Source organism: Malaclemys terrapin, chromosome 16 (genome assembly GCF_027887155.1).
Source record: "Malaclemys terrapin pileata isolate rMalTer1 chromosome 16, rMalTer1.hap1, whole genome shotgun sequence".
NCBI classification, from domain to species: Eukaryota; Metazoa; Chordata; order Testudines; family Emydidae; genus Malaclemys; species Malaclemys terrapin.
Window position 1 is genome coordinate 20131474 of NC_071520.1, and position 27682 is coordinate 20159155.

The window sequence follows — 27682 nt, forward strand, 5'->3', positions numbered from 1 at the left end:
GCTACTGGCTGCCCTCCAAACTCCCCTTCTCTTCCCATTCAGACTAAATGTTTTTACAGTCCAATCACGAAGATTTCATAGTGCAAGTTGTCATAATGGAAATGCTGACACAGCCTAAACACCAGCAGCACGAACAGCACCTCAACAGTAACTGGAGCTTCACTGTCCAATTCAAAACACAACCACACTCCAGTTTCCGATTACTCTTTGGAGACATCCCTTAATCTCCCTCGTTACAGGCTGAGTAATGCTGCCTTTTCTAGAAGGAAGCTACAGAGACTATTAACTCTCCCTGTCACCAGCTCATGTGAGACACGGCATCATGTGAGGAAAACACAGGTAGAAGGCCCAGCCACGGGACTTTAAGAACATGGTGAGTAAAATAGTGATCATAATTTCAAAATTGCAAGAAGGCCACTCCATCTAAAAAAATATCACCTCACTATTCAGAGGGTTATAATTAGTGGAAACATTTGCCAGAGGTTTCCTTGGCCTTTAGAAGAGAGTGGACATCTGGGAGACCTTTTATTTATTTATTTATTTATTTATTTTTGTTGGTTCCACAAGATTATAAAAAACAGTTACCTATGCACCAGTTAAACCCCTCTGAATTCAGAAAAGATGATTCACTAGACTCTCAGACCTTCCTCCACAAGACTATGGAATCTTCACCAGGTTTTCACAATTAAGCCCGACCCAATCTTCAGTCAACAGGGTATTTCCCGCATGTGGAAGGAGAGGGTGGCCATGCATAGCAGGGATTCCCGCCATTAACATCCACAACCGAGGCACAGAGAAGATTGTTTGGCCATCCAGATATGCCTGCATGAAACACCCAACTCACAAGGCGATATGCCAAACTTCACTTCGGGACAGAATAAGAGAAGGGTTTAGATGGGCCTGAATGACCTCAGAAGTGTCACCTCTCAGACAAAGCAAGGTTTTTTTTCAGTGATTTCAAATGGCATACCGGAGTCCTGTGTCCTGAGATACCAGTGTCAAAAAGTAATTCCTCAAGAGCAAAAGACCCAACATTAGCTGGCATCTGAGGCTGCCAGGCACAGCGGTGGCTTTGCGGCTGGTGATACAGGACTCGGCCAACACCATAAAGGATGCCAGAGCAATGCAGAAGGTCCCTGTAGTGCATGAGGATAAGCCCAAGGACAACAAGATCACACAAAACAATTTTCAAGTCAAAAGGATAGAGACTATATGGGGGGAATCACACACAAGATGTGGGCAAACTGCCAAAGCTGCACACTTGGCCAATCTCCTTCTAGCAAAGGACACCATTCAAGCACCCACACTAATTTTAGCCTTTGATCCCACTGACTATGAGGCATTGCTGCCCGACAAGCAGGCTCCAGAAGAAGAGAATGAGGTCATTCTTTGCTGGCTTTGTTCCTTTCTGAGTCTGGCACTGGATATCTGATCATCTAGCCCAATGGCCTTCTCTCATGCAGCCTTTCATCCCGTTGCACCATGGTCTGTTCAATGTGCATGAGTCCCGCAAGGAAGTTTGGTCCTGCAGGGCCATCAGGATGGCTGATGCCGTTCAGCTCTTTGTCTCCTCTTCATTCGATCCAGGTGGTGGAATTTCCTTGCTTTTCCAGAAACCAATGTGAGGTGAAGTTTTTCGGCCAAGCCTCTGTGGTAGTGTGGGGAACTGAGGCGGGGTCTCTTTTCCAATTCCTAGTTAGTGGGCGATGTTGGTATAACGCCGACAGACCCTGGTCATGGGCAGGTGGGATCAAACCTGGGACTTCTGGAGCTTAGTGCATGAGCCTCTACCGCATGAGCTAAAAGCCAACTGGCTGTTAGCTAAGGCTGTAGCGCAAACTCATTAATCTCTCTCTCTAAGTGGTCTCGATGCCACTAGATGGGACAGAACACCACACCCAGGAGGTGTGTGGGGTACATTTGCTTTCCCTGCAATGTGCCTGATGCTGCAGTGATGGACACACCGAATTACTGAAAATATTAATAACCCCCTTACTTAAGTAGGTCCCCGGTGGAAGTAACAGCATGATTAGGTGTATGTCCTGAATGCAATTAGTAATTGTATTTATATAGCAACCCTTCTCTTTGCAATAAAGGACAAGATCATCGGAAGAAGTGGGTTTTTTTACCCACGAAAGCTTATGCCCAAATAAATCTGTTAGTCTTTAAGGTTCCACCAGACTCCTCATTTTTTTTGTGGATACAGACTAACACGGCTACCCTCTGATATTTATCAAGATCATTAGCATCTACGCAGACCGGACGGGTATAGGACATTGGGGTAGCTGTGTTAGGGCAACTTTGCACTTTGTTACCGGCACAAGCTGCCCTGAAGCCAGCAGAGCTGCTCACAAGGAAATCACCCCAGCACAGTGAAATCTTCAGGTGACATAACACCTACATCACCACCGCTCCGAGCAACTGGCACAGGGGACACAACCGTGAGAAACAAGGCACAACCTACGCTTCCCTGTGTCCTAGTGACCCCAGCCACCAACAACAGCCTGCAGGCACCTTTAAACTAGTGCTGGCAGGAAGCAACCCAGGATGGAGCACTCCCAAGATCAGGCAGACTCAAAGGCACCTTACCACTCCCACTCCTCTCAACTACTCCTTCACCACAGCTGAATATTCATCCCGGTTTCTAAGGTCTCATCACACAGGTCCCCCCATCCAGCAAGTTACGTGGATTTCAATTTATTAGCGTCAAACAGAGGAAGTTGAGTTGATCCACACACAGGTGCCGAACCTGGTTCTAAGGAGCCTAGTTATTTCCAATCCTGATCCTTATGTTGCTAAGCCATCATTATCTCCAAATCCTTGTCTCTTTAGACTGCTCTTCCCTCCAGCCCTGAGGAGAGACACCCCGTTCCACCCTCTTTAAAAAGAGCCTGAAGACCTCTATTTTCTATATTTCCTATCTGGTGAGACTTTTAGGATAGATCAGCAAATTGGCACCATATGCTATAAACCACACGTGCCACTAGGCACCTCTGTTCGAATTGCATTGGACAAAGGTAAAAGGGTAACAGCACAAAAGGTCTATCCATGGCTTAAGCACGGAGACACAAGCTATGTTTTCTGAAAGCAGCTGGAGTCAGGAAATGGTGGTCAATAAAATGAGTGGCTTTTGGAAAGAGCGGAAAGATAATGAAAGGGATGCTCTCCCCTGGGGGTTTTAAACAGGAGCAAAAATCTGTGTGTCTTGAAAGATCATTGAGACAAACTACAGTACTTTCTCCACTGTAAAAGCTCTCTCTGTCTCTCCCCATCCACGTATTTATATTGCACTCATTATAGTACTTTCTGAGTGCCTCAACACCTCAAAGGCATTTATCCTCAACACTCCTGGGAGGACAGGAAGTTCTGTTATCCCCATTTTACATATAGGGAGCTGGAGCACCGAGATGCTAAGCAACTTGTCCAAGGTCACACAGGAAGTTTGTGACAGGTTGGAACTTGAATCCAGGTCTCCCAAGAGCTAGTGCCCAAAACACCTCTCTCCAAAAGATGGGCTAAGAATCTGTGATCATTCAATGGGAGTAACACACTTTGAGTTAGGGCAAACCCAAAATTCAACATCTCCAACTGTTTATTGCTCCAAGGACAGGTTTGCAGCTCAGATCTATTCTGCACATGCTCACAAAGGAGTATTTTTAAGGCAAAACTCGATAAAACCCGATTCCATCCCTTCCTTGTGCAGAGACTGTCTCGTTGGGATCCCTGGACCATGCTGAGCACATCAATGATAGTTGAGCACATAATAATTGGAACATATTTTTCATTTTCATTAAATTGGAATGGGCTCATAAGTTACGGTTAGACACTCCCCTCAAAGCTCCTAAAAGCCCAGCTATGGTCTTCTTATACATCATTAAATATTCACCTATGTCAAATATCATGCCAGTAAACCTCTTATTTTATTATTATTCATGATCCAATATCATAAAGCTCTGTGCAAAAAGGACTGAATGCAGCAGTTTTCTGGGGTGAAGGTGGAAAGGGGGTAAATAATGGCGCCAGGGAATAGGCGTAAGTGGCATTGCTGCAGCAAGCCTGATGGAGTTACTCAATGTTATTGTAGAAGAAATCTACTATTACAACAGGCTTTATTTTCACATGCAAAAAAAACCACCAAAAATATCCGCTTTGGGTGCAATCACTAACTTTACACCCTCTGTGATTTTCTCAACCATTTCCTTGAGTTTACAGGAGTAAGAATTAAAGAAGCCACTGGTGACAGGGGTGGCGGAGAGGAGAAATAATAAAAAAAACAAACCCAATACTACAACAATGCAACTGAAACAAAAGCCACAGAGCTACAGGAAGATTAGCAAAAACTATTTATAGCTTCACAGTAGCGAAGGCCAAAAATACTAAAGTGAGGGAAAAGTATCTTCAGTTTTATGCTTCAGGGAAATAAAAGTGCAAGTAATTGCAGTTGGCTGTTTTCATGGGGAAATAAAAATAAAGCGTCAAGTTTGCTCTCAGAGAAATACAACCAGTCAGAAATGTTCCCATTCCACAAAACAAGGTGGGGTGTAGAACCACCACACTCCAATTTCTCCTTTCAAAGACATTTATTTAGGACCCCCACTTCTATCACACCAGAGAGTTAGGGAGAGCAGGAGCTAAACAAAAACGTTTTGAATGTGCTGACAGTGTCAACCCTGCAATGTAACGATTTAAGGAAATGAGAACTGCAGCAATGAACATTTAGAGGCAGGACCAGTAATTGGGGTGCAGGGAGTGCAAATGGAGAACTGCACACACACGAAATCAGGGATCCCACTTCCCCATGGCAACCTCTCCCCCACCCCCAATTCTGCTTCCTTTAGTATCTCTGCATCTCCAAGTCTGCAGCTTTACAGACCGAAAGAGCTCACACACCCCGTGACTGTGCAAGACTTTTTTGCAACCATCTCCACATCCTGTACAGGTTTAAGAAACAGGCTTTTCAGGACAGTGGGGCTCTTGGCACAAGACATAGGGTCACCAGACAGCAAGTGTGAAAAATTGGGACGGGGGGAGGAGGGGAAATAGATCCTATATAAGAAAAAGTCCCAAATATTGGGACTATCCCTATAAAATCAGGACATCTGGTCACCCTAACAAGACATGCTGCCATGAACTAATCCTATTCCCAACTCCCCCACCTCACCCCAAAAAACAGGGTCTGAAAAATCCATGCTCATCTGCCTTAAAAAAAAATGCAAGCATTAAACTCTTCCCTTCCCGAGTACTGTACCTGACCCAGCATAACCTCCCCTATGCAGCATCTACCCCATCTCCCAGCAAGGAGAGATGCATGGTGGGTAATGTAGTCCTGCCTAAAAGAGCACTAATACCAAGTGAGGAATGCAGACTATAGCTCCCAGAAGGCATTGCTGGCAGCCTCTACCACCCAGCTGGGGATCTCGTTGCACAGTGATGCAAAAGGCTGGCTGCACCAATGGAGGAGGGCAGGACGAATGTCAACAAACAAGGAGGCCTGCAGGCCACGTGACACACACTGAACCACAGATAAGCAACAAAAACAGCAACCCTGGTGCTGCGTGGTCTGATTGCACCAACTAAAGCCGTCATTCCCAAACACGAAAGGTTAGGCTGGAAATACACATTCCGACTTCTCCCATGCTGGGATCTAACTGCATATGTATACAAAAGGATTCCAGTCTATTGAGAATCTGTCACTAAAAAAAAAAAAAAATCATCATCATCATGTGTGCAATAAAACCTGTCCCAAAGAACAGTAAGAAGGGAGGGTTTTTAGCCTAACAGAGTTGGTTTTTATGGTCTCTTAGGATCAGGGCTTGCCTGTTAGAAGCAGTCCTTAGAGCTGACCTCTGAGGGAAAAAAGCAACTTTACAGGAAGCAGAAACCTTCTACAGATAAGTCTACTGCAATTTATAGGATCCACTGAACAAAACATAGCCCACAAAGTCAACCTCACCCCTCTTCTATACCCTATATACGTTCAAACTATTGTAGAATAGGGAATGTGTGTGCCCCCTCAGGAAAAAAAAGGGGGGGGCAGGAGTGCCAAAAAGAATTACTGTATTTTTGGGTTTATAATGCCACCATGAGACATTAACATATTCACCATGAATTAAACTTCACTGCACAACATTTAAGAACATTAGCAAAGTAGGTCCCCCCTCCCCAGCAATTATATCAGAGTGTTGTGGTCTGGAATACAATTAAACACAAGTGATCTGTTCGGACATGTTAGTACATTTCCCTGTCTTGCAAAGGGGAGACTTTTCCTAATATAAGTAGGCTCTAAGTGGAACATCTGTCCAAACATTCTAAGATCTACACTTTTTACCCAACTTCCCCCCACCCTCAAATACTTCAAGTAATCAGATATATTACCTGGAAGTCATACAAGGCAACGATATTTTCATGTTTCAGCTCCTAGAAAAAACAAGACAGGAATGCTAAACTAGGAATAACAGCGTACATATAACTGAGATTCTGAGAGGAAAAAGTAGTTTCTGCCTTTACCTTAAGTATTTTGATTTCCTTCCCCAGCAGCGTTTGAGATTTTGCAAGGTTTTTCTTGTTAATACACTTTACAGCTACCTCCAGCCCAGGTTTCTGAAAGTTAAATGTGTATGTATAGTTTAAAAGATAAATGTCAATTTCAGTATTAAATGACATTAAGAAACCAGGGTCTCTCCCAGATTACAATTATGTCTGACAAAGGGGTTACAGAGCATTGGTAAAGGGCCCTAATTCACTATCCCAGTACATACCCTGTACTTGTTCAGACTTGCCCTTTGCTGAATTAGACTGGTCAGCTCAAAAAAGAAAAGCCCCAAGGTTTTGGTTTTTCTTATTACAGTATTTTATACTACAGTTATCCTCTTATTTAAGCAATGCAAATAAATGGATTCTGGGAACCAGGGCTTATCCTGAGCTTTAATGATGAAAAATCCACAGATTGATTTTATCCTCTTATTTAACCGTAACCGATCCAAAAAAACAAAAACAAAACAAAACCCACAACAGCCCTCCTCTAAAAGCCACACATTTAAAAAACACAAATACACTTCAGAAATTGAATTGGTTTGGGGGCAGATTATTTTGATCTATTATGTTTCTATGGGACACCAGAGCACAACCCAATATTGATAGTTCACTGCTGCGTATGTTGCTGACTTTAAAACTCTATTTATTTTGGCCAGCCACAAACAAAGACTTTTTCAAGGGTTCTGCTCACATACATGTCCCTCAATAGCATATAATAATGCATATGCATTTACATGGCACCTCGCTACTAACCTGTCTGGGGAGCTTTGTAATAAACAAAACAATACATAGACTAAGATTCGAGACAACAGTACTAAACCATAGGGACAACCAGAGACAAAGGGGGTAAACCCTCCCCAGACAAAAGAGCAAAACCTATTTACCTCTTTGTGTCTCCCTTTGAAAACAACAGCAAAAGCTCCATGTCCGATCAGATCTTTCCTGCTGAACTCAAACTTTCCTACTGTCTCCATGTCTTTATCCTTTTGGATTTCCAGTATATATCCGAGAGAGGGGGTTGGTAGTAAATAATAATATTTGATAGAGTTTAAAAACCAAAATGAATGACAAACAAAAAACAACCCACCCACCCCCCTCCTTAAGAACAATCAGGAGCTGGAGACTTGTTGGAAAAGTAAAGTCTCTCTTCTATCAACCTCTCGGCAGCTACACATCTGGCTTTTCACTCCCACCTCTTCTTCTTCCATGGGCTGCCTTTTCCTGGAGAAGGGTTGGGGTTTAGTCATTGTTAGAGGCTGGAGAGACGTCTGTTCCCTAACAACAGGCCTTTCCCATCCCCTGCTACCAGCCTAGTGATATCAAGAGGAGTTGTCCTGCCGACTTTGTGCTAAGAACCTCTACCCATGATGAAATCCCAGCCCTTCCCACCCCAAAGCTGCTGATGCAAGAGCAAGTCCACTTTAAAAACAACAAAAAGAATTCCACCTTAAAAAAAATCCACCTTAAGAGCAAGTCCACCTTAAAAAAAAATCCACCTTAAGAGCAAGTCCACCTTAAGAGTTGCCTTCCTCCCCCCATTTGTTTATATACAGGAGCCAGCAGTGCTAGGGTCACCCCTAGAATCGCCCGGCGCCTGGGATCCGATGCTCTGCACGGGTTCTCCGGCTCCTTCTTCGCTGGCCGGGAGCGATCCGGGGAGCAGCCGCCGCTGCCCAGCCTCAGACAAAAGATCTGCAGAGTCCGGAGCGCAGGAGAGGAGAGTCCTAGCTCCGGCAGCCGTGGCGCAGGCGCGGTGAGCACGGTGGGGGAGGTAGAGGGAGATAGATCGGCGGCGGCGGCAACCTAAGGCGAAGGGGCTGAGCTGACACATTTAAAGACACAGCCTGTAGCAGCCGCCAGCTGTGAGTCACCCTGCACAGGGCGCACTCTGGTCCATTCAGTTCTGGGAGTTAGCAGCACATCACCTGAGGAGACATGTGAACAGTGATTCCATGGAACCAGACAATAAAACCCCTACTACAGCACGCATTCGCCTGGTAACAGGATTTACACTACAGTGATCACCTTGTCACAGGATATTCCATCAATGGCTCCAAGTTTCACTGCTTGCAACGGTCAAAACACAGATGAGATTCCTCCCCCCCCGCACGGTGATTTTTGCTATTCGAACCAATTCGTTTATGAAACCAGATTATATATTTCAATCATTCAAAATGGATTAACTCCAGGAAAGTTTTGAAAATTCACCCCCCCCCCCAAAAAAGTTTCAGCCAGCTGTGTCTACTCACTGTGGCAAGGCATACCGGTCTACCCCTCCACTGTCAATTACAGGATATCAGCTCTTAGTTGTCTATAAAACACTCAGCACACTTTCGGTGCTATATTAATAATAATCAGAACCTCAATAACAATCATACACATATTCCAAACACAATAATAATATCCCATGATTATACCCCACAAACACTTCTTTCAATTTTGATTGTGAAAGGGGATGCAATGTTGTTCCAAGGCCTTGTATGTGTTTTCAGGGATAAAGAAATGTTCCATAAGTAACTGTTTTAAGGATGGTGCATGAAGAGGTCATTGGTCCAGTTAATATTTCATTCTGTCATGACACAAACTGATAACATGATGGTTTCATTGCTCCTGAGGGTAGATTTGTGATATTATGCAAACACTGTTCTCAGAATCCTGTGTCAACATGCAGTCATGTCGTTGAGCACCTTCAACTGCCAATGTAGTCAGTGGAAGTTGAGAACTCTCAGTACCTTGGCGCATCAGGCCCTATATATGATTCAAAGGCATTCTTTCTACTGAATTCGACTTCTAATAGACAATTCAGGTGTTTTATTGTATATAAATCACTGGGAAAATGAAAGCATATGCTAAGCCTAGGTTTTCATTTATAACTTGTTTCTGGACATCTAGGAATGTTATTAAATGTTTAATGGGGATTACAAGGGCAACAATAATATTCTTTTAAAGTGTAATCGGGGTAATGACTTGCACTGATACAGCCTTCAAGCCAGAATGTATGTTACAGAGAGATTTCAGGATTGCCAAACCCGAGCATTCAAAATCAGGAATCAGGCCCCAAAATCATGAGATTGGCTTAATAATAGGGCTGTTGATTAATCACAGTTAACTCACGCAATTAACTAAAAAAAAATTAATCGCGATTAATCACCGTTTTAATCGCACAGTTAAACAATAGAATACCAGTTGAAATTAATTAAATATTTTGGATGTCTTTCTACATTTTTGTATATATTGTATTCTGTGTTGTAAGTGAAATCAAAGTGGTTTTTTTATTATAAATATTTGCACTGTAAAATGATAAACAAAAGAAATAATATTTTTCAGTTCACCTCATACAAGTACTGTAGTGCAATCTCTTTATCGTGAAAGTGCAACTTAAAAATGTAGATTTTTTTTGTTACATAACTGCACTCCAAAACAAAACAATATTAAACTTCAGAGCCTACAAGTCCACTCAGTCCTACTTCCTATTCAGCCAATCGCTAAGACACACAAATATGTTTACATTTGCAGGTGATAATGCTGCCCTCTTCTTATTTACAATGTCACCAGAAAGTGAGAAAAGGCATTTGCATGGCACTTTTGTAGCGGACATTGCATGTTATTTACGTGCCAGATAGGCTAAACATTCGTATGCCCCTTCATGCTTTGGCCACCATTCCAGAGGACATGCTTCCATGCTGATGACGCTCGTTAAAAAAATAATGCGTTAATTAAATTTGTGACTGAAGCCCTTGGGGGAGAATTGTATGTCCCCTGCTCTGTTTTACCTATATTCTGCCATATATTTCATGTTATAGGAGTCTCGGATGATGACCCAGCACATGTTCATTTTAAGAACACTTTCACTGCAGATTTGACAAAACACAAAGAAGGTACCAATGTGAGATTTCTAAAGATAACTACAGCACTTGACCCAAGGTTTAAGAATCTGAAGTGTCTTCCAAAATCTGAGGGGGATGAAGTGTGGCGCATGCTTTTAGAAGTCTTAAAAGAGCAACACTCCAATGCAGAAACTCACAGAACCCGAATCACCAAAAGAGAAAATCAACCTTCTGCTGTTGGCATTTGACTCAGATAACTAAAATGAACATGCGTAGGTCTGCATGGCTTTGGACGGTTATTGAGCAGAACAAGTCATGAGCATGGATGCATGTCCCCTGGAATGGTGATTGAAGCATGAAGGGACATATGAATCTTTAGCACATCTGGCAAGTAAATATCTTGCAACTCCAGCTACAACAGTGCCATGAGAACACCTGTTCTCACTTTCAGGTGACATTGTAAACAAGAAGTGGGCAGCATTATCTCCTGCAAATGTAAACAAACTTGCTTGTCTGAGTGATTGGCTGAACAAGAAGTAGGACTGAGTGGACTTGCAGGCTCTAACATTTTACATTGTCTTATTTTTCAATGCAGTTTTTTTTGTACATAATTCTACATTTGTAAGTTCAACTTTAATGATAAAGAGATTGCACTATAGTACTTGTATTAGCTGAATTGAAATATACTTTTTTTTTTTACAGTGCAAATACTTGTAATCAAAAATAAATATAAAGTGAGCACTGTACACTTTGTATTCTGTGTTGTAATTGAAATCAATATATTTGAAAATGTAGAAAACATCCAAAAATATTTAAATAAATGGTATTCTATTATTGTTTAACAGTGAGATTAATCGCAATTAATTTTTTTAATCACTTGACAGCCCTACTTAATAATAATACATTTGGGATTCTTTTTATTTGCTTTCTGGTTTCTGAATCTGTAGAGTGCACAGGGTTCACATTTTTAAGCTTTCCTCTGCCACCATGAGAAACTTACTTGAAAGAAAGCAAGCAACCAAGCACACTGAGATTCTTATCCAATTGCTTGATTCCAGCAGATAGGGCTTTAAAAGAAAACAACAAATATCATAAGACTCCCAATAAAATTATGAGAGTTGGCAACAATGTGATTTACAGACAATATAGATAGGAATGTCTTCATTTACCACTAAAATGAAACCATCTCTGTTGCAGAACATAGCAGCAGTTTAACAATGCCCAGAAGCACTATGCAAAAGTTTCAATCAGGAAGTGGAGAATTCTTTATCAATTTGAAGCTACATAGAGAATTTTTAAATTACCCAAACTGGAAATTAGTCAGCACATCACAATTAACATGTCTGCTGTTGAAAAAAAAAAGTATGGTAGGATCTCTAATTACCACAGGTGGTTAGGTCTTTAGTTTTATGGTGCATTGAAAAGATTCATACAGTTACACTACAAAGAAAATTAAGAACTTAATAAAAGTTCTATATATAAACGGAGACAAGAAATGTTTTAGTGGCTAGAGTAAATCTGTACTGTGTGTGTCCGCTTGTGTCTTTCTTTGCTGGTGCTCTTGAAATAGGTTTAAACTTTAATTGGCCTCTCTTCTCACTCTGGGTTTGATAAATCCTTTCAGAACAAGCTTTTTTAATGCAGCCCAGAGAGAAACCAGCAACATTGATTTTTTGTAGATTCTCAGCAACAGTGGATTTAATTTTAAAACAAGCCTTGGGAATAGGGTGACCAGACAGCAAGTGTGAAAAATCAGGACAGGGGGGTAATAGGAGCCTATATATGAAAAAGACCCAAAAATCAGGACTGTTCCTATAAAATCGGGACATCTGGTCACCCTACTTGGGAATCATTAAGTTGTTTCCTACCTGATGATAACAGTTTCAATGTATTATCATTTAAATTGTGTTAGCACTCAACCATTGTATGCACACAAATCAAGCCTCAGTCCCTACCCTAAGAGCTTAACATCTATCAACATTAAATGACCAGCACTTGTCTTCAAAACTTAAAAAAGTGAAGGCTGACCTTAGGAACAGTTGTAAGCAAACTGTCAGGGGGATTTACCATCCCTGAACCTATTGGAACTCCAATTATTGTCTCTTTCTAATACAAATTTTAATCCTAATTTAAATGTTAACAAAGCCAGTATTAAATCTGAATGCTGGAACATTTGCCAAATTTAGAAGGAAGGAGTAAAAAGGCTGAACATGCAGAACTTGGCTGAGCATCAATTTAGCAGAGGGAAGGGAGATAAGCCTACAATATCTGGAGTCTGTAAACACCAAAAAGGAAGAGGAAGGTAGAAGGGAGGGCAGCTAAAAGTAATGGGATGAAAGCCAATTTTATGTTGAATTTCATTAATAACTTCCTGAAAGTGAAATGTATTAGTCTTGTCTATCTCAGGTATTGATGATAAGGCTAGATTCTGATCCAAGTTACATCAGGATGAAGCCCAGACTTTAGTAGAATTGCACACCAAAGTACACAAGATCATATCACAGCTCTCTGATCTCGTGTGTTGTTCCTGGAGAATTTTGAATTAGCAAACGCATCTGGATCTTTGGGAACAGGTTACCATTGTATGCTTGCTTTAGTGGTGCATGCTGTCTTGTTTGTTCATGGCCTTCTTGAGACTTGAAAAAATAACATTTCATAACGCCCACAAAATGCCTTTATCTTAAACATACAGGCCCTGAGTCGAGACTCTGGTACACCAGTTTTTGGCCACTGAACTTGAGGGCCTTCAATGGCGTAACAGAGTAGAGAATTAGGCTCCCATCCTACAGCTAAATGAGGTTTTGTTTTTTCCCTGAAATATCTTGATTTAAATGTGGGATAACAATACCAGAGAACAGAGTATGTGAACTTAAGCCTGCAGCAACTTGGGTATTGATTACTCTCAGGTACTGATTACTTTAATAGTGGTTAGAGGGTTATGCTACATAGTGTTATTTACACATAAAAGAGCGGCTGATGCTCCCTATGTACCTCCACAGCACCGTCATATAATACACCCTGGATTTACTTATGCTGTGGGCCCCTTTATTGATCAATTCTGTGGACAGATTTAAATGGCGAATCAATGAGCCGGCTCGGGTAGGTCTGAGCTGTATAATTTCCCCCTCCCCTTCAGTGAACACAATTAGGCTTTAGGAATGATTGAAGGCAGTGTTTTTAGTCAGGGAGGTGTCCTGGCAGAGGGTTTCCTGTGTTCCTTTTGCATTTCAGTGTCAGATGCTTTCCAGTTGCTGTCCGAGGGCTCCAGGCACTAGGCTTTGCTTGGTGTTCAAATCTCTTAACATGCACATTACCTAACCTGTCCTCAAACAGCCGATTGTTACCATAAGGTCTGCAGACAAAAAGGAGAGACAGTGAAAAGCTTTGACTTTAAGCAGTGAACTTTCTGGATAATTTGTGACTAAATGTTGCAGAAATGAACACAGTTTCTCCTCAGATCTGAGGGTTTTGTTGTGAGATTCCTGATGGAAGGGCGCAGTATACGTTCCTGAGGAGAATAGACCTGTCTGTCACCAGCCTGTCTTCATTACAGGGCTGCTAAGTACTGGTTGCTAATAAATACAGTAGAGTCCATTTCATCCTTAGGGGCCAATCACTGTCCCCCTCTCATCCCCATGCAAAGCCCGTGGGGGATCTCAGAGATGTGAGGAAGAGTTAATGGCAGTCCTTAAGCCCAAATGGTTGAGGCCTGGGTTTCAGAGGCCTGATCCAAAGCCCAATGAAGTCAGTGGGAGTCTTTCTGTTGACTTCAGTGGGCACTGGATCAGGCCCTTTTGTGCTGAAGGTCCCAGGCTCTAGCCCCATCGCTGACCTGTGTGTTCATGGGGATGTTGTTACAGGCTGCAGCCAGCTTAAAAATAACTGATTGCCTCATGGCAGGGTGGCAAGTGCCATAGTGACCGTCATGCTTCAGCTCTTCAGGTCATGTGTGTGAGCTCATAGGAGGACTAGTCAATGTTTGACCTGGGCTTCTCTTTAGCTTCAGATAATGTCAGACCTGGCTGCCTAGTGGGAGGTGGGGTGACTCGTTTAGACAAAGCTTCTATGACCAGTGGTTGTCTCCTTCCTCATGAGACAGTTGCAGAACATTGGCACAAACTGTTCCTCAGCCCATGAAAGTGTTCTGCAGAGAAGCTTGGGAGGACCTTGAAACCATAACTATCTCCTTCCATGTCCAATGACTGCTGAAATGGGGCCTTGTGACAGCAAAACATTGCATGGAGGCTGGAAAATATTCTAAACAGGAGTGGCTCCTTAGGGCAGTCTGCACTGGCCTTCTTTTCAATCAGATACCTGCTGCTATAAATCAGTGGTGAGAAGTGTGTCATTTCCCAGACCTGAGGAAGAGCTCTGTGTAGGAAGGCTTGTCTCTCTCACCGCCAGAAGTTGGGGCCAATAAAATGTATTACCTCACCCAGCTCCCCTCTTGAATTTCCACCAACCCACTTTCAGAAGAAAGCCACAGGAGGGCCCAAACTTTTAAAAACAACCACACCTCTTCCTTTCTGCAGGGAGACTGTAGAGCCAAGACACTTGGCTTTTTAAAGAGGGGACTATCACATCCCCGACGCAGATGTTTTAAGCAGATATCTCACTCTGAATGTTATGAATGCAGTGCTTCCGCTCCATCCCTGGAAGGAGACAGGGGTAGCTGTGCACACAGCCAACTATCAGTGCATATGAGCATAGTGACAGTGGCTTTCTTGTCAGCTTTCAAGGTCATCCACCTACTCAGCAGGCTTTGGGCTCGTCTTCTCAGTTTGGCTTAATGGGGAGAGAGAGGCTACAAAACAAGTGCTAGTAAATCCAAGTGCTTCCCCCTTCACTGTGTGAAGTTTTTTTTTTTAAATGTAAGAAAGCACAGCAGCATTCTTTAGTAATTGTCCCAGACACTGTTGTTTACAATAGCAATACTGCTGTGTTTTGGGTGATTACTGCAAAATACTGCAGTATTTGGAGTGTCGCAAGGCAATCCCTCACCATGTTCCTCTGGGGCATTCAGTGAGCCAATAAATCTTTTCCATCCCTAGTTTCTGCATAGGTAAATGGCTATGAAGAATGTAAAATAGCCAGGAAGGAGAGAATTTCTAGCATTAAACAAGTACATAATGAGGGGGGGTGTGGGCCCATAATTAAGAAGGGGAATGTTTAGGTTGAATATCACAAAAAGTCTATTGACTATTGGGTCCATTAGGCGGTGGAACAGATTCTTAAAGGGAGCAGTGGCCGCTCCAGTACTTGGCATATTGAGATTGTAGACCTACTTCAGGATAGTCCACTAGGGGCAGCTAAAACATTGTGTTCCCCACAGGCTGGGGGTCACATGCACACACCAGTCTCATGCAAGGAACAAGTAGAAAAAAATGCCCATGAAGTTCAGTTTGAATTTTTGAGTGAATTCCCCATATTTGTTCACTTCCCCATGAATATTCTGGGTAACGAGTTTGCTGGCAGAAACTGCACATTTTACGTGGCTGTTGGAGCATATTCCTGGAAGGTGAATGTTTGAATTTATTATTGTGGCAGTGCCCAGAAATGAAAGCTGGCTAAAGCCCTGGCCTGGGACTCAGGAGATCTGGTTTCAATGCCCTGCTCTGCTACAGACTTCCCGTGTGACCTTGGGCAAGTCAATTAATCTCTTTGTGCCTCCGTTCCTAATCTGTAAAATGGAGATGATAATACTCCCCATCGTTTGTCCTGTCTATTTAGATGGCAAGTTTTTCAGGGCAGGGACTGTCTTTCACTTGTGTATGGACAGTGCCTCGCGCTGTGATGCTCTGATCTTGACTGGGACCTCAAGATATCACTGTAACATAAATAAACTTGATTTTAAGGGCTCGAGTACACTGCCCTGCAGTTTGGACTACGGGGTCTGAATAGCAGCATGCATCAACGTGCTCTGCTGTAACTCTCCCTTGTGGATGCTGCAGGTGCGAACTAAAAGGTTCCTAGTTCGTATTTATGAAATCCTCTTAAAACAGCATCCACGCGGGGAAGTTACAGCACAGCACGTTGGGGCACACTGCTGTTCACATCCCGATAGTCCAAACTGCGGGGCAGGCTAGACAAGCCCTAAGAGTCACATTCATCCAAGCAGGCATCGGAAAAATAACATGTGACCTATATGCCCCATCCAAATAGCTTCCATTTCAAATGCAACAAGCTACGAACCGGGATTTATGTGGCCAACACTTTCCAATCACTAATACGTTTAAGAAAATAATTATCTGATTGCAAACAGAAAGAGAGGCTATATCTACTGAATACAGTATGTGGAAAGAGTTCTTTTGCTCTGGCTTGGGCTACATGAGGCATTTACTTCACTATAGTTACGTCTCTCGGGGGTGTGAAAAATCCACTCCGCTGAGAGATGTAGCTACTGACCTAACCCCTGGTGTAAACAGCAGTTGGTCTGACAGAAGAATTCTTCCATCAACCTAGCTACCACCTCCTGGGTAGGTGGATTACCTTTGCCAGTGTGAGAATCCCTCCCTTCTGCATAGGTGGTGTCTACACTCAATGCTACAGAAGCACAGCTGTGCCGCTGTAGCGTTTTAAGGGTAGACATACCTGCAGCACTGAGAGAGCTATTGCCAGTCCTGACACTCCCAAGTAGAAGCACACACTGCACTTTTTGCTTTGCTAATTGGGTAGGTTAACCCTCCTGTTTCCCAACAGAGGACTTTGTTTTTAATTGACACTGCAAAATGTTGTTTGATGCAATTAAGTTAATGTATTTCCAGACATTTGGAAGACTGCAGGACTGGCAGAACTGGTTTGGAAGATCATTCACAACAGCACGGACTGTAGATGCTTTCCATGAGTCACATTTAAATGTTAGCCAAATGGTCTGTGACTCATGAATTAAGCTAACAAAGGCCAGAAAATAAATCCATTGAGTGATTTGTTTATTAACTTACTACATAGCCTTATGCTGAGGTGATGTGATTAATACCGGGGCCTTTTTTTCCTACTTCAAAGCTTAATTGCAATATATATCTACATAACCGAAAGTAGAAAAATGAAATGAAAGCAAAGACTCTCAATTCTATCAATAGCAGCTTTTTGTTTTTAAATGTCGTACTACTTTTCATGCCAGAGGATCCAAAAATCATTTACAAATTTCTGTGTAACTCTTCATATGGACACACTTCCTGTGGAATACAAGTGTCCATGCGAAGAGTTATACTGGGATAGTGAGAACAGGATATAATAGCATTGCTTAATGCACTCCTGGAAGGCAATTGGATACTACAGTGATGAGCATGGTATAAAAACCTATGTAGAATAGAAGAGCAGTATAATTATGCCAGTAAATTTCCCCATGGAGACAAGCCTTTAGTCTCTATGTGCTTCCGTTGCCCATCTCTAAAATGGGGAGAATAGCACTGCCCTACCTCAGGGGTGTGGTGAGGATAAATACAATAAAGATTGCGAGACATTCCGATACAATGGTAATGGCAGCCAGACAAGCACCTAGCAGACAGTCCTGAACAGCCCTTGACATCAGTTGAGCACAAGAAGTTCAGTTGTGACAAATTTTCCCCCCAACACCATGGAGGAACTTCAGGGGGATAAGGAGGCTCCTTGCTCCCTTTCTTGCAGTACCCAGCCCCAATCTGGCCCTCAGTATTTCAGGTATTCCAGCTCCTTGCTTGAATGCTCTTGTACATAAAGTGACAATGAGCCAAGTGCAAACACCAGATGCACGAGAGACATCTCCCATGTAAAATATCGCAGACAGTTCTGGTTAAGTGATCCCAAACGCTCTGTTCACAAACTGATGGCAAACTATTAGGGAGTTTCTGTTCCAGGAAGCTGGGGGTGATGGCTGTTCAGGGAGGATACGGTTACAACTATAACACATTGGTGGGTAAAAGCTGAAATAACTTATTTCATGAGGTTTTTTTGGTTTTAAAGGATAAAATTCATCTGTAGTTCATAAGAATGGGATTCTCTGGTATAAATTCCAGCAGATCTCACGGTTTATGTTAGAAAAATATTCTTATTAATAAGCTTAATATGTTTAAAAAATAATAGAGCATCTTTCATCCAATGAGCTCCAAGGACTTTACAGTCACTCAATAGATTTTAAGACCAGAAAGGACTAATCGGATCATATAGTCCCATCTCCTGCATAGCACAGGCCAGAGAATTTCATCCAGTAGTACCTAAATGAGCCCAATAACTCATGGTTAAATTAGAGCTTATCTTTTAGAAAGACATCTAGTCTTGATTTAAACATGCCAAATAATGGAGACTTTACAGCATCTCTTAAATTAAAATGAATCGTTACGACAGCCTTGTAAGGTAGGCATTATTGTCCAGGGCCGGCTCTAGGCACCAGCAAAACAAGCTGGTGCTTGGGACGGCACATGTTTAAGGACGGCATGGCCGGCGCCAGAATGCCGCCCCTAAAAATGTGCCCCGGCCGCCCTAGCTCACCTCCGCTGCTGCTGCCACGGCGCGCGAAACAGCTGATTCGCGCGCTGCTACTCGCCCTCCCTCCCAGGCTCTCAAGCCTGGGAGGGAGGGGGAGAAGTGGTGCCCGCGTCGCGGCCGCTCGGGATCTCCCCCTCCCTCCCAGGTTTGAGAGCCTGGGAGGGAGGGGGAGATCCCGAGTGGCCGCGGCGCGTGAAACAGCTGTTTCGCGCGCTGCTGCTCCCCCTCCCTCCCAGACTTGAGAGCCTGGGAGGGAGGGGGAGAAGTGGCGCCCGCGCCGCGGCCACTCGGAGTCTCCCCTTCCCTCCCAGGCTCTCAAACCTGGGAGGGAGGGGGGAGACTCCGAGTGGCCGTGGCGCGGCGCTGCTTCTCCCCCTCCCTCCTAGGCTTGAGAGCCTGGGGGGAGGAGGCATGGCTGGGGATTTGGGGAAGGGGCGGAGTTGAGGCGGGCCGGGGATGGGGTAATTAAATAAGGGAGGCGGGGCGGCCAAAATTGTTTTTGCTTTGGGTGGCAAAAATCCTAGAGCCGGCCCTGTTATTGTCCCCATTTTGCTGGTAGGTAAATGGAGACGCAGGGGTTAGAGACACCAGGTGGGTGGACCAACTTCTGCTGGGGTGAGAGAAAAGCTTTCAAGCTCATACAGAGCGTTTCTTCAGGCCTGGGTCAGCTCATTTGCCTAAGATCACACAGACAGTAAGTCAAAGAAAGAGCTAGGAATAGAAGCTGGGAGTCCTGCTTCCCATTCCTCAGGTTTAACTGATGGACTTGCTCCTTCATTTAAAGAAAAGGGGATGGAAAGGGCAAGGGGAAGGGGTGTCCTAGCGTGCTGTGAAAACCCCCATGGAGCTAGAGAGCCAGGAAAACTCTGCAAGGTTTATCTGCTGGAGTTCTGTTCAATGGAATAGATGGGCCCAAAGTGTTAAAGGTCACTGTCCAACATTCCACGGTTTAAACAAGGTTTGGGGTTTGGTAAACAGACCTCAGCTTGCTTAGAACCACAGGAAATGCACCATTAAACATTCTTTTAATCTTTTATTAAAGATACAGAAAAGTGGCGGGGGTAGGGGAAGTTAAAGCATTTGAAATGTCAAGTATAAAGCAATGATTTTATTTTACCAACATCCCTTGTTCCCTTTAGCTGGAGAGAGTTTTTAGAAAGAAACCTTCCCCACACCCCCATTCTCTTATTAAAGATGGTAATAACCATCCTTTTGGGGAAAAGAGAAGTTAGCTGAGATGGGCTGGAGCTGCTGCTGTTAACGTCCAATCCTGTTGCCTAGAAGACAGAACAAGACAAACGCTCACAAAAGGGGAGAGAAAAGAACAGCAAAGATAGACCATGCAGCCCTCGCTTCTGTTTTTTGGTGCTCACTTTCACTTGCAACCTGACTGCTGGGAAAAAAACAGGCACAGCACAACATCTTATCAGCCACTCCGAGATTTGCCACACCAGTGACACTTGTACCAGCATCGGTTGTTTAGGGCATTGCTTTTAGCTGGCTTTCTGGTCACAGGCTCACAGCCGTGTTGCGAAAGATGCAGTCTTGGCCAGCTAAGCCAGACATCTACTAGACAGAAGGAAAAAGGAGAGGGATAGGAAAGAGAAAAAAAAAGATGGGAAGGAAAAGGACACATGAAGTGGGTGGGATGACAAAGTCTCACATCCCAGGTGATGGTTTGGTAGTTGGGATTTAGCCGAAGCCAGTGGAAGTGACAAAGTCACAGATCCCTCTCTTGGTAAGACATTTTTCAGATCAGGACAACAGAGGCCCAATGATGTGAGAGTGGATCCCGGGACTCAAAAGACAAAGTGGGGGGCAGCTATGATCATATGCTCCTTTCCCTTCTTTTAGTCAGCCAGCAAAATAGCCTCCTCATTCACCAATAGTGCTCCCCGAGTTCCTTTTTTTAAGGACCCCAAAAGGGACTTGCAGAATAGCCCATCCTCTTATTAGTTTGTCCAGTTAGGCTTAATTTCTGACACACCAATTTTGGGTCACAGATTTCTGGTCTCATGGTTTCTCTTGTTTATGAGAAATGATTTTACACAGTCCTTGGGTTATATCAGTAGGCCTTTTTGTTTGGACTAATTTAGTCTTTTTGTTTTCCTTTTGCACGTTTCCCCATTAACATACGAATGGCCAAGCTACGTCAGACCAGTGGTCCATCTGGCCCAGTATCCTGTCTTCCAACAGTGGCGAGTGCCAGACACTTCAGAGGGAATGAACAGAACAGGGCAATTATTAAGTGATCCATCCCATTGTCCAGTCTGCAAACTTGTATTCCCTTTCCCGCAGTGGAGCTCACAATTAAGGTAAATTCATAGGCCCAATTATTACAACAGTTTCCAAGTGATCTTCTCCTCAGGAAGGATGGGGTCTTAGGACTAGTCTACACTGCAATGTTAAAGCGGTTTAACGTGGCTTGTGTCGTCGCGGCAGAGCGCTGGGAGAGAGCGCTAAAGAAACCCGACCTCCACGAGGGGCGTAGCTCCCAGCGATGGTGCGCTGTCTAACTTGCTGCACACAGAGGGGTGTTTTTCACAGCCCTGAGTGAGAAAGTTGCAGCGCTGTAAACTGCCAGTATAGCCAAGCCCTTATAGGAGATATGCAGCAATCTCATTGACATTGGAACATCCCTGTGGAGAGCTTATCCTTCTGTACTACTCTTTTGGGCCCTCTCACTCCTGAGCTCTGCTCCCACTGGCCAGCTCCCCACCCCCTCCCCACATACACACACGCATGCACACGCCCCTCCCCAGTCTCTAGACATGAAGTGCCTAGCAGCATTCATGTGTGCTGGTATTTGCCACTTTGCAAGGGTGCTACAGGGCTGGAGAGTTCAGGTGCCGTGCTGTGCAATCCCTGTTTGCTTTTTCTCCACAACAGATAGATGTAAGTGGAAAGTGCAGGAAACCAGGAATCAGGCTAGGAATGTGTGAGAGGAATGCTGGGCCTAGTCTGAATATTAGGCCAGATCCACAGCTAAATGGATGTAGCTACATCCGTTTACATCAGAAGAGGATCTGTTTGATGACCGCTATTGTGCTTAGTATCACATCTGACTTTAAATTGATTATGTCACAGTGATTACATGTATATTTCATGCGTCATATTTCAAGGACAGATTTGATAATGCCATGATGGAAAAATCTACCCATGCTGGTTAACATATATTGTTACATACTGGACAGAAATTTTATTCCTATGAAACTTACATGGAGTATGTCATTATACATGAGTAGGACAAATGTCCATTCAAAACACATGCTCATTTTTTCTCAGTCTCTCTTGCACATATCTCTTATCCATATAATTATATATGAATAAGAGGATGGTTATATCTTTGCGCATTTAACATATTTACTTTTTATTTAATTAATTCAGTCTTTTCAGAGAATTACTCCATGTATATTTCATAGTAATAGAATATCTGTACATTATATAACTCAATGTAGTGTATCCAGTACAGGCATATTTTTCCTTCCTGGCTCTAAATAAACCCAAACATAGGAAATATATGACACAATCAAAATGTAAATAATAAAATAATAATGTAAAGACAGATGTTACTAAAAATGATAGCTACTGCACACCCCCGGAAGTGTCAATCAAATTTGTCTAATTTAACAGTGTGATTGGGCCTGTAAAAGTGGTTTAATACTAACTAGTTCGGAAGAATGTGCACACACAGAGACTTGAACAAATTGCACTGATTTATAATGATGGAAGTGTACATAAGAACTGCCATTCTGGGTCAGACCAATGGACCATCTAGCCCTGTATCCTGCCTGTGACAGTGGCCAAGGCCAGAGCTTCAGTGGGAGTGAACAGAACAGAGCAGTTTTTTAGCGATCTATCCCCGTCTTTCCCTCCTGGCTTCTGGCAGTCAGAGGTTTCAGGTTGCCCCAAGCATGGGGTTACAACTCTGACCATCTTGGCTAACGTTTATGTGAATCAGAGTACAGTTAAGTCATTATTTCCATACACAGCATAGTGCATATGGGGGAGTTGTCTGCTAGATTTTACATTTTACACATTTTCTGTGACTTAGGGCCCATTGGCTTCGGATCAGGCCCTAACTGCATCTACTTTATGGGAAAGGAATTTCAATACGTTATGTAACCCAATATAATTGAATCATCCCCGGTACATATTCCTCCATGACACAAAATGCACCATGCTTTCCTCATCACACCGGAAACACATCAGCCTCTCTTGAGTAACCAGCATGACATCATCCATTTAAAAGGCAAGTCTATTACTACACACTGTAGTGGTCATTAATTATTTAGAATTCTCGCCAAGACTCATAAGGTTCTGTGCAATATTCAGTGGTTGGTCTTCCAACCCCTTACGTTTCTCCAGCAGGTCCCTGCCAGTTCTTTTGGCCTCAGGCTTGGCCTGCAATAAACTTCTTTTGATTAAATTTCCCACCCCCATTGGTGGTAGCAAATTTAGATAAGAGACAACATGATGGTTAAAATGCCCGTTGTACACTAGAGCTCCCACTGGTGGAGCAAGGAGAGAGAATTTTAGGTGAATAAAGCTAATGTAGACAAACTCTCAAAGTCCACAATGAGCAATGATTAAAGCCAACGTAATACTTATTTTGAATCTGTGCAAAGTCAAGGGCTGGGATTATTTTGCATACTTATAACGTACCTGGTTAATATTTACTGTTATCCACGATACTGAGGCCTCTTTGATGTTTACACACTAACATAATTAAAGCATAATGCGGCTTATCAGGCAGCTCATTGTAATAGGTTTGTTTTGTACATGCGGTTTTCCAGAAAGTTTTTAACTACTCCTCATGCTGATTGCAAGAGCTGTTACTGACTGGCTCTTTTTAAAGAGACTTACTAAATCTAACCTTTGTAATAATGGATTTGCTTTAACCTTAAGATTTATTTATTTGTAAAGAAATGATTGAGCTTGTGAAAGACTCTAGCGTGTCTGTGACACATTCTCCATACTGTGAAAGCTTCCTACCCTCACCAACTTGACCTGGAGGGATCATTGCTAAACTTACACAAGTCTTTGTGTATATTCATTGGTTGGCTTCTCAGCCACAACAGCCAATCTGCAGCTCCGAAGTGAACACCTGTCCACTCAGAACTGGACTGAGCTCTTCCAAACTGCCATCAGCCAGTAACTCCTTTCAGTCACTACTGACCTAGGCTGAGCATGAATAGTGACCGAGAGTGGACAAAGCCACCAACAATTCCCACAGCCATCTGGTTCTTCTCATGAAGCAACACCAGGTCCTATTGTTCTCCTATGCAAGTTATTGTTGCCTCTTGGTAAGGAAACTTCCCAAGTCCAAATTTTCAGCATTTCTTAGGGATTAGAGCTGGTCAGGAATTTTTCATCAAAACAGGTTTTTTTTTACTATGTTGTTTTTGTTGAAAACTAGGTGTTTCAAAAATGTCCATTCTGATAAAATTTCTTTTTGGAAAAAGTGACTATTTGGAAGGAATTTTTCTTTAATATACAAACTTTTTAAAAAGTAAAGAAGAAAGGTCAAAATCAGCCTGAAATGTTTCAATTATATTTCCTCCCCAACATTTCATTTTGCAGGAAATTCCTAAATCTCCCAGCTTTGTTCTGTTCTTATTTTATTATTATTGTAAATCACAGAAATTCCCGCAAAATGGCAAATCCCATTCCTGCCCAGCCCTACTTTGGATTCTTCCATTGGAGAGAGGGTTTGCTCCCTCCCATCCCTATGGAACTGGGCAGAGTTTACAGACTTCAGCCCGTGGATTCCCAGTAGAGCTACTGTTGCCCTGGCTCCCTGTTCCCCTAGTTCCTCTCTGTCTAGCACCCGATCATCCTGGCTTTTGCAGTAGCCATGTTGCCAGGAGTCCCAGCGAGCCATTTCCTCCCAAGGGCCAACCGTGCAGGGGAAAAGACGACAAGTTAATGCTGACAGAAGGCCAGGAGTGTTATGGGGATTCAGCTGTGCCTTTTCTGCTGACCACCTGGCCTCACTCCCAGACCTTTCATCCTCTGAAGGGGCTCTCTCGTCAGGAAGGGGAAATGGTTCCATGTTCCCAACCTGGACACTCCAAAGCCCAGTCATCTCCTCTCATCATGGAGGGGATGAGATGACTCGCCATTACTGGTATTTAATTGGGAGCATTTTTTTCTGTTTTCTTTCAAAAAAAAGTAAGTCCCTCCTCACGTACAAAATACCTGGGCTAATGAGCCCACTCTCAGTGACAGTGGTGTGACTGAGAGCAGAATCTGTGCCTCCAGGACTGTGGGCTGCATTAGCTATGGCTATAGGGAAACAATACATACTGTTAGGTGCCCTAGTAATGACTGCGATATCTAATTGCCCAGGGTCAGCTTTAATTGACATGACAGCAGAATACCAGACAGCTACCTAACTTACATCACAGAGCTGCTCTCGTACGTAAATTGTGTGAAAATCTCAGCTGTGCAGGGACTGCAACAAGCAAAGTCCAGCTCTGTCCGTGTGCTCCTGAATAAGCCATGAAAATCGGAATCACTGCCCAGGCTGCTGTTGTACGTGTCCTGCTATATTAAAAACAAGTTCAAGCAATTTATGTGACATGGCCAGGGTACGGGGCAGTCAAACCCCTGGGTTCTATGCCTGGCCCTGTCATTGACTCACTGGCTTTCCTGGGGCAAATCATTTAGGGCTAGATTTTGATCCCTGTGACTCTCAGGAGTCACCCCCTTGATTTCAGTGGGGATACTCATGTAAGTAACTTCTCACCAATGTGAGTAAGGGATTCACAATCTGACCTTTCACCCCTTTGTGCTGCCATTTATTGGGATGTAAAGTGAGGAGAATCATAGAATATCAGGGTTGGAAGGGACCTCAGGAGGTCATCTAGTCCAACCCCCTGCTCAAAGCAGGGCCAATCCCCAGACAGATTTTTATCCCAGTTCCCTAAATGGCCCCCTCAAGGATTGAACTCACAATCCTGGGTTTAGCAGGCCAATGCTCAAACCACTGAGCTATCCCTCCCCCCAGCTACCATCACGTAGTGATTTGAAGTGTAATTAATTCATGTCAAGCACCGAAGCCGAAATTTTCAAAAGACTCTCAGAGAGGTAGCTGCCCAAAGTCCATCGAACTTGGCACCATCCTCATTTAAGCTCCGAGCAGGGCCAGCTCCAGGCACCAGCCTACCAAGCAGGTGCTTGGGGCGGCCACACCAGAGAGGGGCGGCACGTCTGGCTCTTCGGTGGCAATTCGGCAGTGGGTCCCTCACTCCCGCTCGGAGCGAAGGACCTCCTGCCGAAGTGCCGCAGATCGCGATCGCGGCTTTTTTGTTTGTTTGTTTTTTGTTTGGGGGGAGGGAGGGGTGGCTGCTTGGGGCGGCCAAAACCCTGGAGCCGGCCCTGGCTCCGAGGCGATATTTTCGAAGGGAGCGGTCAGTTGAAAGGCGCCGTGGAAACCCAGAGTAGTAGTCTATTTGTTTCCCTATAGCAGAAATATTTTTCATCCAGGCTGACGATTTGTGTTCCACGTGTCAGCCTGACGCAAATCACAGCAGTGAGTTGGAGGCTGCGGGAGGGAGATGCAGCTACACATTAAGCACAGAGCAGAGGCTCTGCTAAGATTTAAAGCCGAGAAGCTCCGACGTGGTTTTATGATAGTTTAAAACTAAATGAATGTTGACATCTTTGATCAGTGTTTTCCAACAAGCTGGTTTCCCCCAATTAAAATCTAACTTAATTCTAGGCTATCTGCCTTAGAGGGACTGTAAAATGAAATCCAGCGGGATTGAAATCCTGCACTGAGCACCAGCAGACTTTGTTTAAGCTCCTCTTTTATTGCCTGAATGGAAAGAGAAGATGAAACTCCCCGTTATTGCTGGCAGGGTTTCAGTGGTATACATGTGAGTGCTTTGTGTTTGTTTTCATTAGTGCTGGAGGATTGATAGGATCCTATTGATTAGAGCCAGGGCTGGTTGCTGGCTCCAGTGGAGCTTCCCAGATGCTTATCAGTGCATGGACGAAGGATGGCCATTTATCACAGAGAATGGCACAAAGGAGAAAAACTCTAGCCAATAAAATTCCCAGCTCGAGGGTGTTTTGCTGCCTTGAAAGCAACTAAAACAAACCCCTGACATTGACATAATTCAGGGGTCACTGCGATCCCATCCAGCTGAAAGCCACTTTTGCAATTAGCCATAAGCCAGTGAGCCACGTCTAATTTGCATTAAACAAACCCTAGGTGGGGACGTATTGTTATCTCCATTTTACACACAGGGAAATTGAGGCACGTAGAAGTGAAGTAACTTGCCCAAGGTCACACAGTGAGTCAGTGGCAGAGCCAAGAATAGTAGCCAGGAGTTGTGACTCCCCATCCCTTGTGCTAATCATTAGGCAGCACTCACCTTGCATGGGACGATGGACTATGTATGACATCACCTAATGTAATGACTTGCATGGTCAGAATGCATCCTGTGTGAAGTGGCTAGAGTACGTGGCAGGCCGCAGGACCAGACTCTACAATTGACTACCCTGACTAATTGCTCTGGCATGAATAAATGAGCTGAAGTCTTTGCCCTCCTGGTTTTACTCCAGGAATGTACAGGCTTACCACCATTCTGACATCAGAGACTCCTTTCGTGTGGTTCAGATGACATGGGTCAACCAGGGGTGTTTTATTGCAGTATAGACATACCCATTATCATCAAACAGTTACATTAGGGTGACCCCTAAAGGCTGCAGTCAGCACTGGGACTCCATTGTGTCAGGCTCTGTACAAACACAAGTAGGAGACAATCCTTGTCCACAAAGCACAATGCGAGATCTGACCTTTCCCACCACCCAGGAATTAAGATAACATCATAAGACCTGATCTCATG

At 43.7% G+C, this 27682-nt stretch overlaps 1 protein-coding gene across 2 annotated transcripts in view; it reads right to left on the reverse strand.

Moving 5' to 3' along the window:
* Window positions 1–7596, reverse strand: part of ULK1 (unc-51 like autophagy activating kinase 1) — a 101097-nt gene extending 93501 nt beyond the window's left edge. Inside the window, exons 1-3 of one of the 2 annotated variants that reach the window (XM_054006583.1) lie at window positions 7419–7596; window positions 6508–6600; window positions 6376–6417 (exon numbers count right to left, since the gene is read on the reverse strand). In XM_054006583.1, the coding sequence (XP_053862558.1) occupies window positions 6376–6417; window positions 6508–6600; window positions 7419–7508 (225 nt within the window). In that variant the 5' untranslated portion in view covers window positions 7509–7596. The remainder of the gene's footprint in view (window positions 1–6375; window positions 6418–6507; window positions 6601–7418) is intronic. The other variant, XM_054006584.1, reaches the window with a different exon arrangement.
* Between the last annotated feature and the right edge of the window lie 20086 nt (window positions 7597–27682).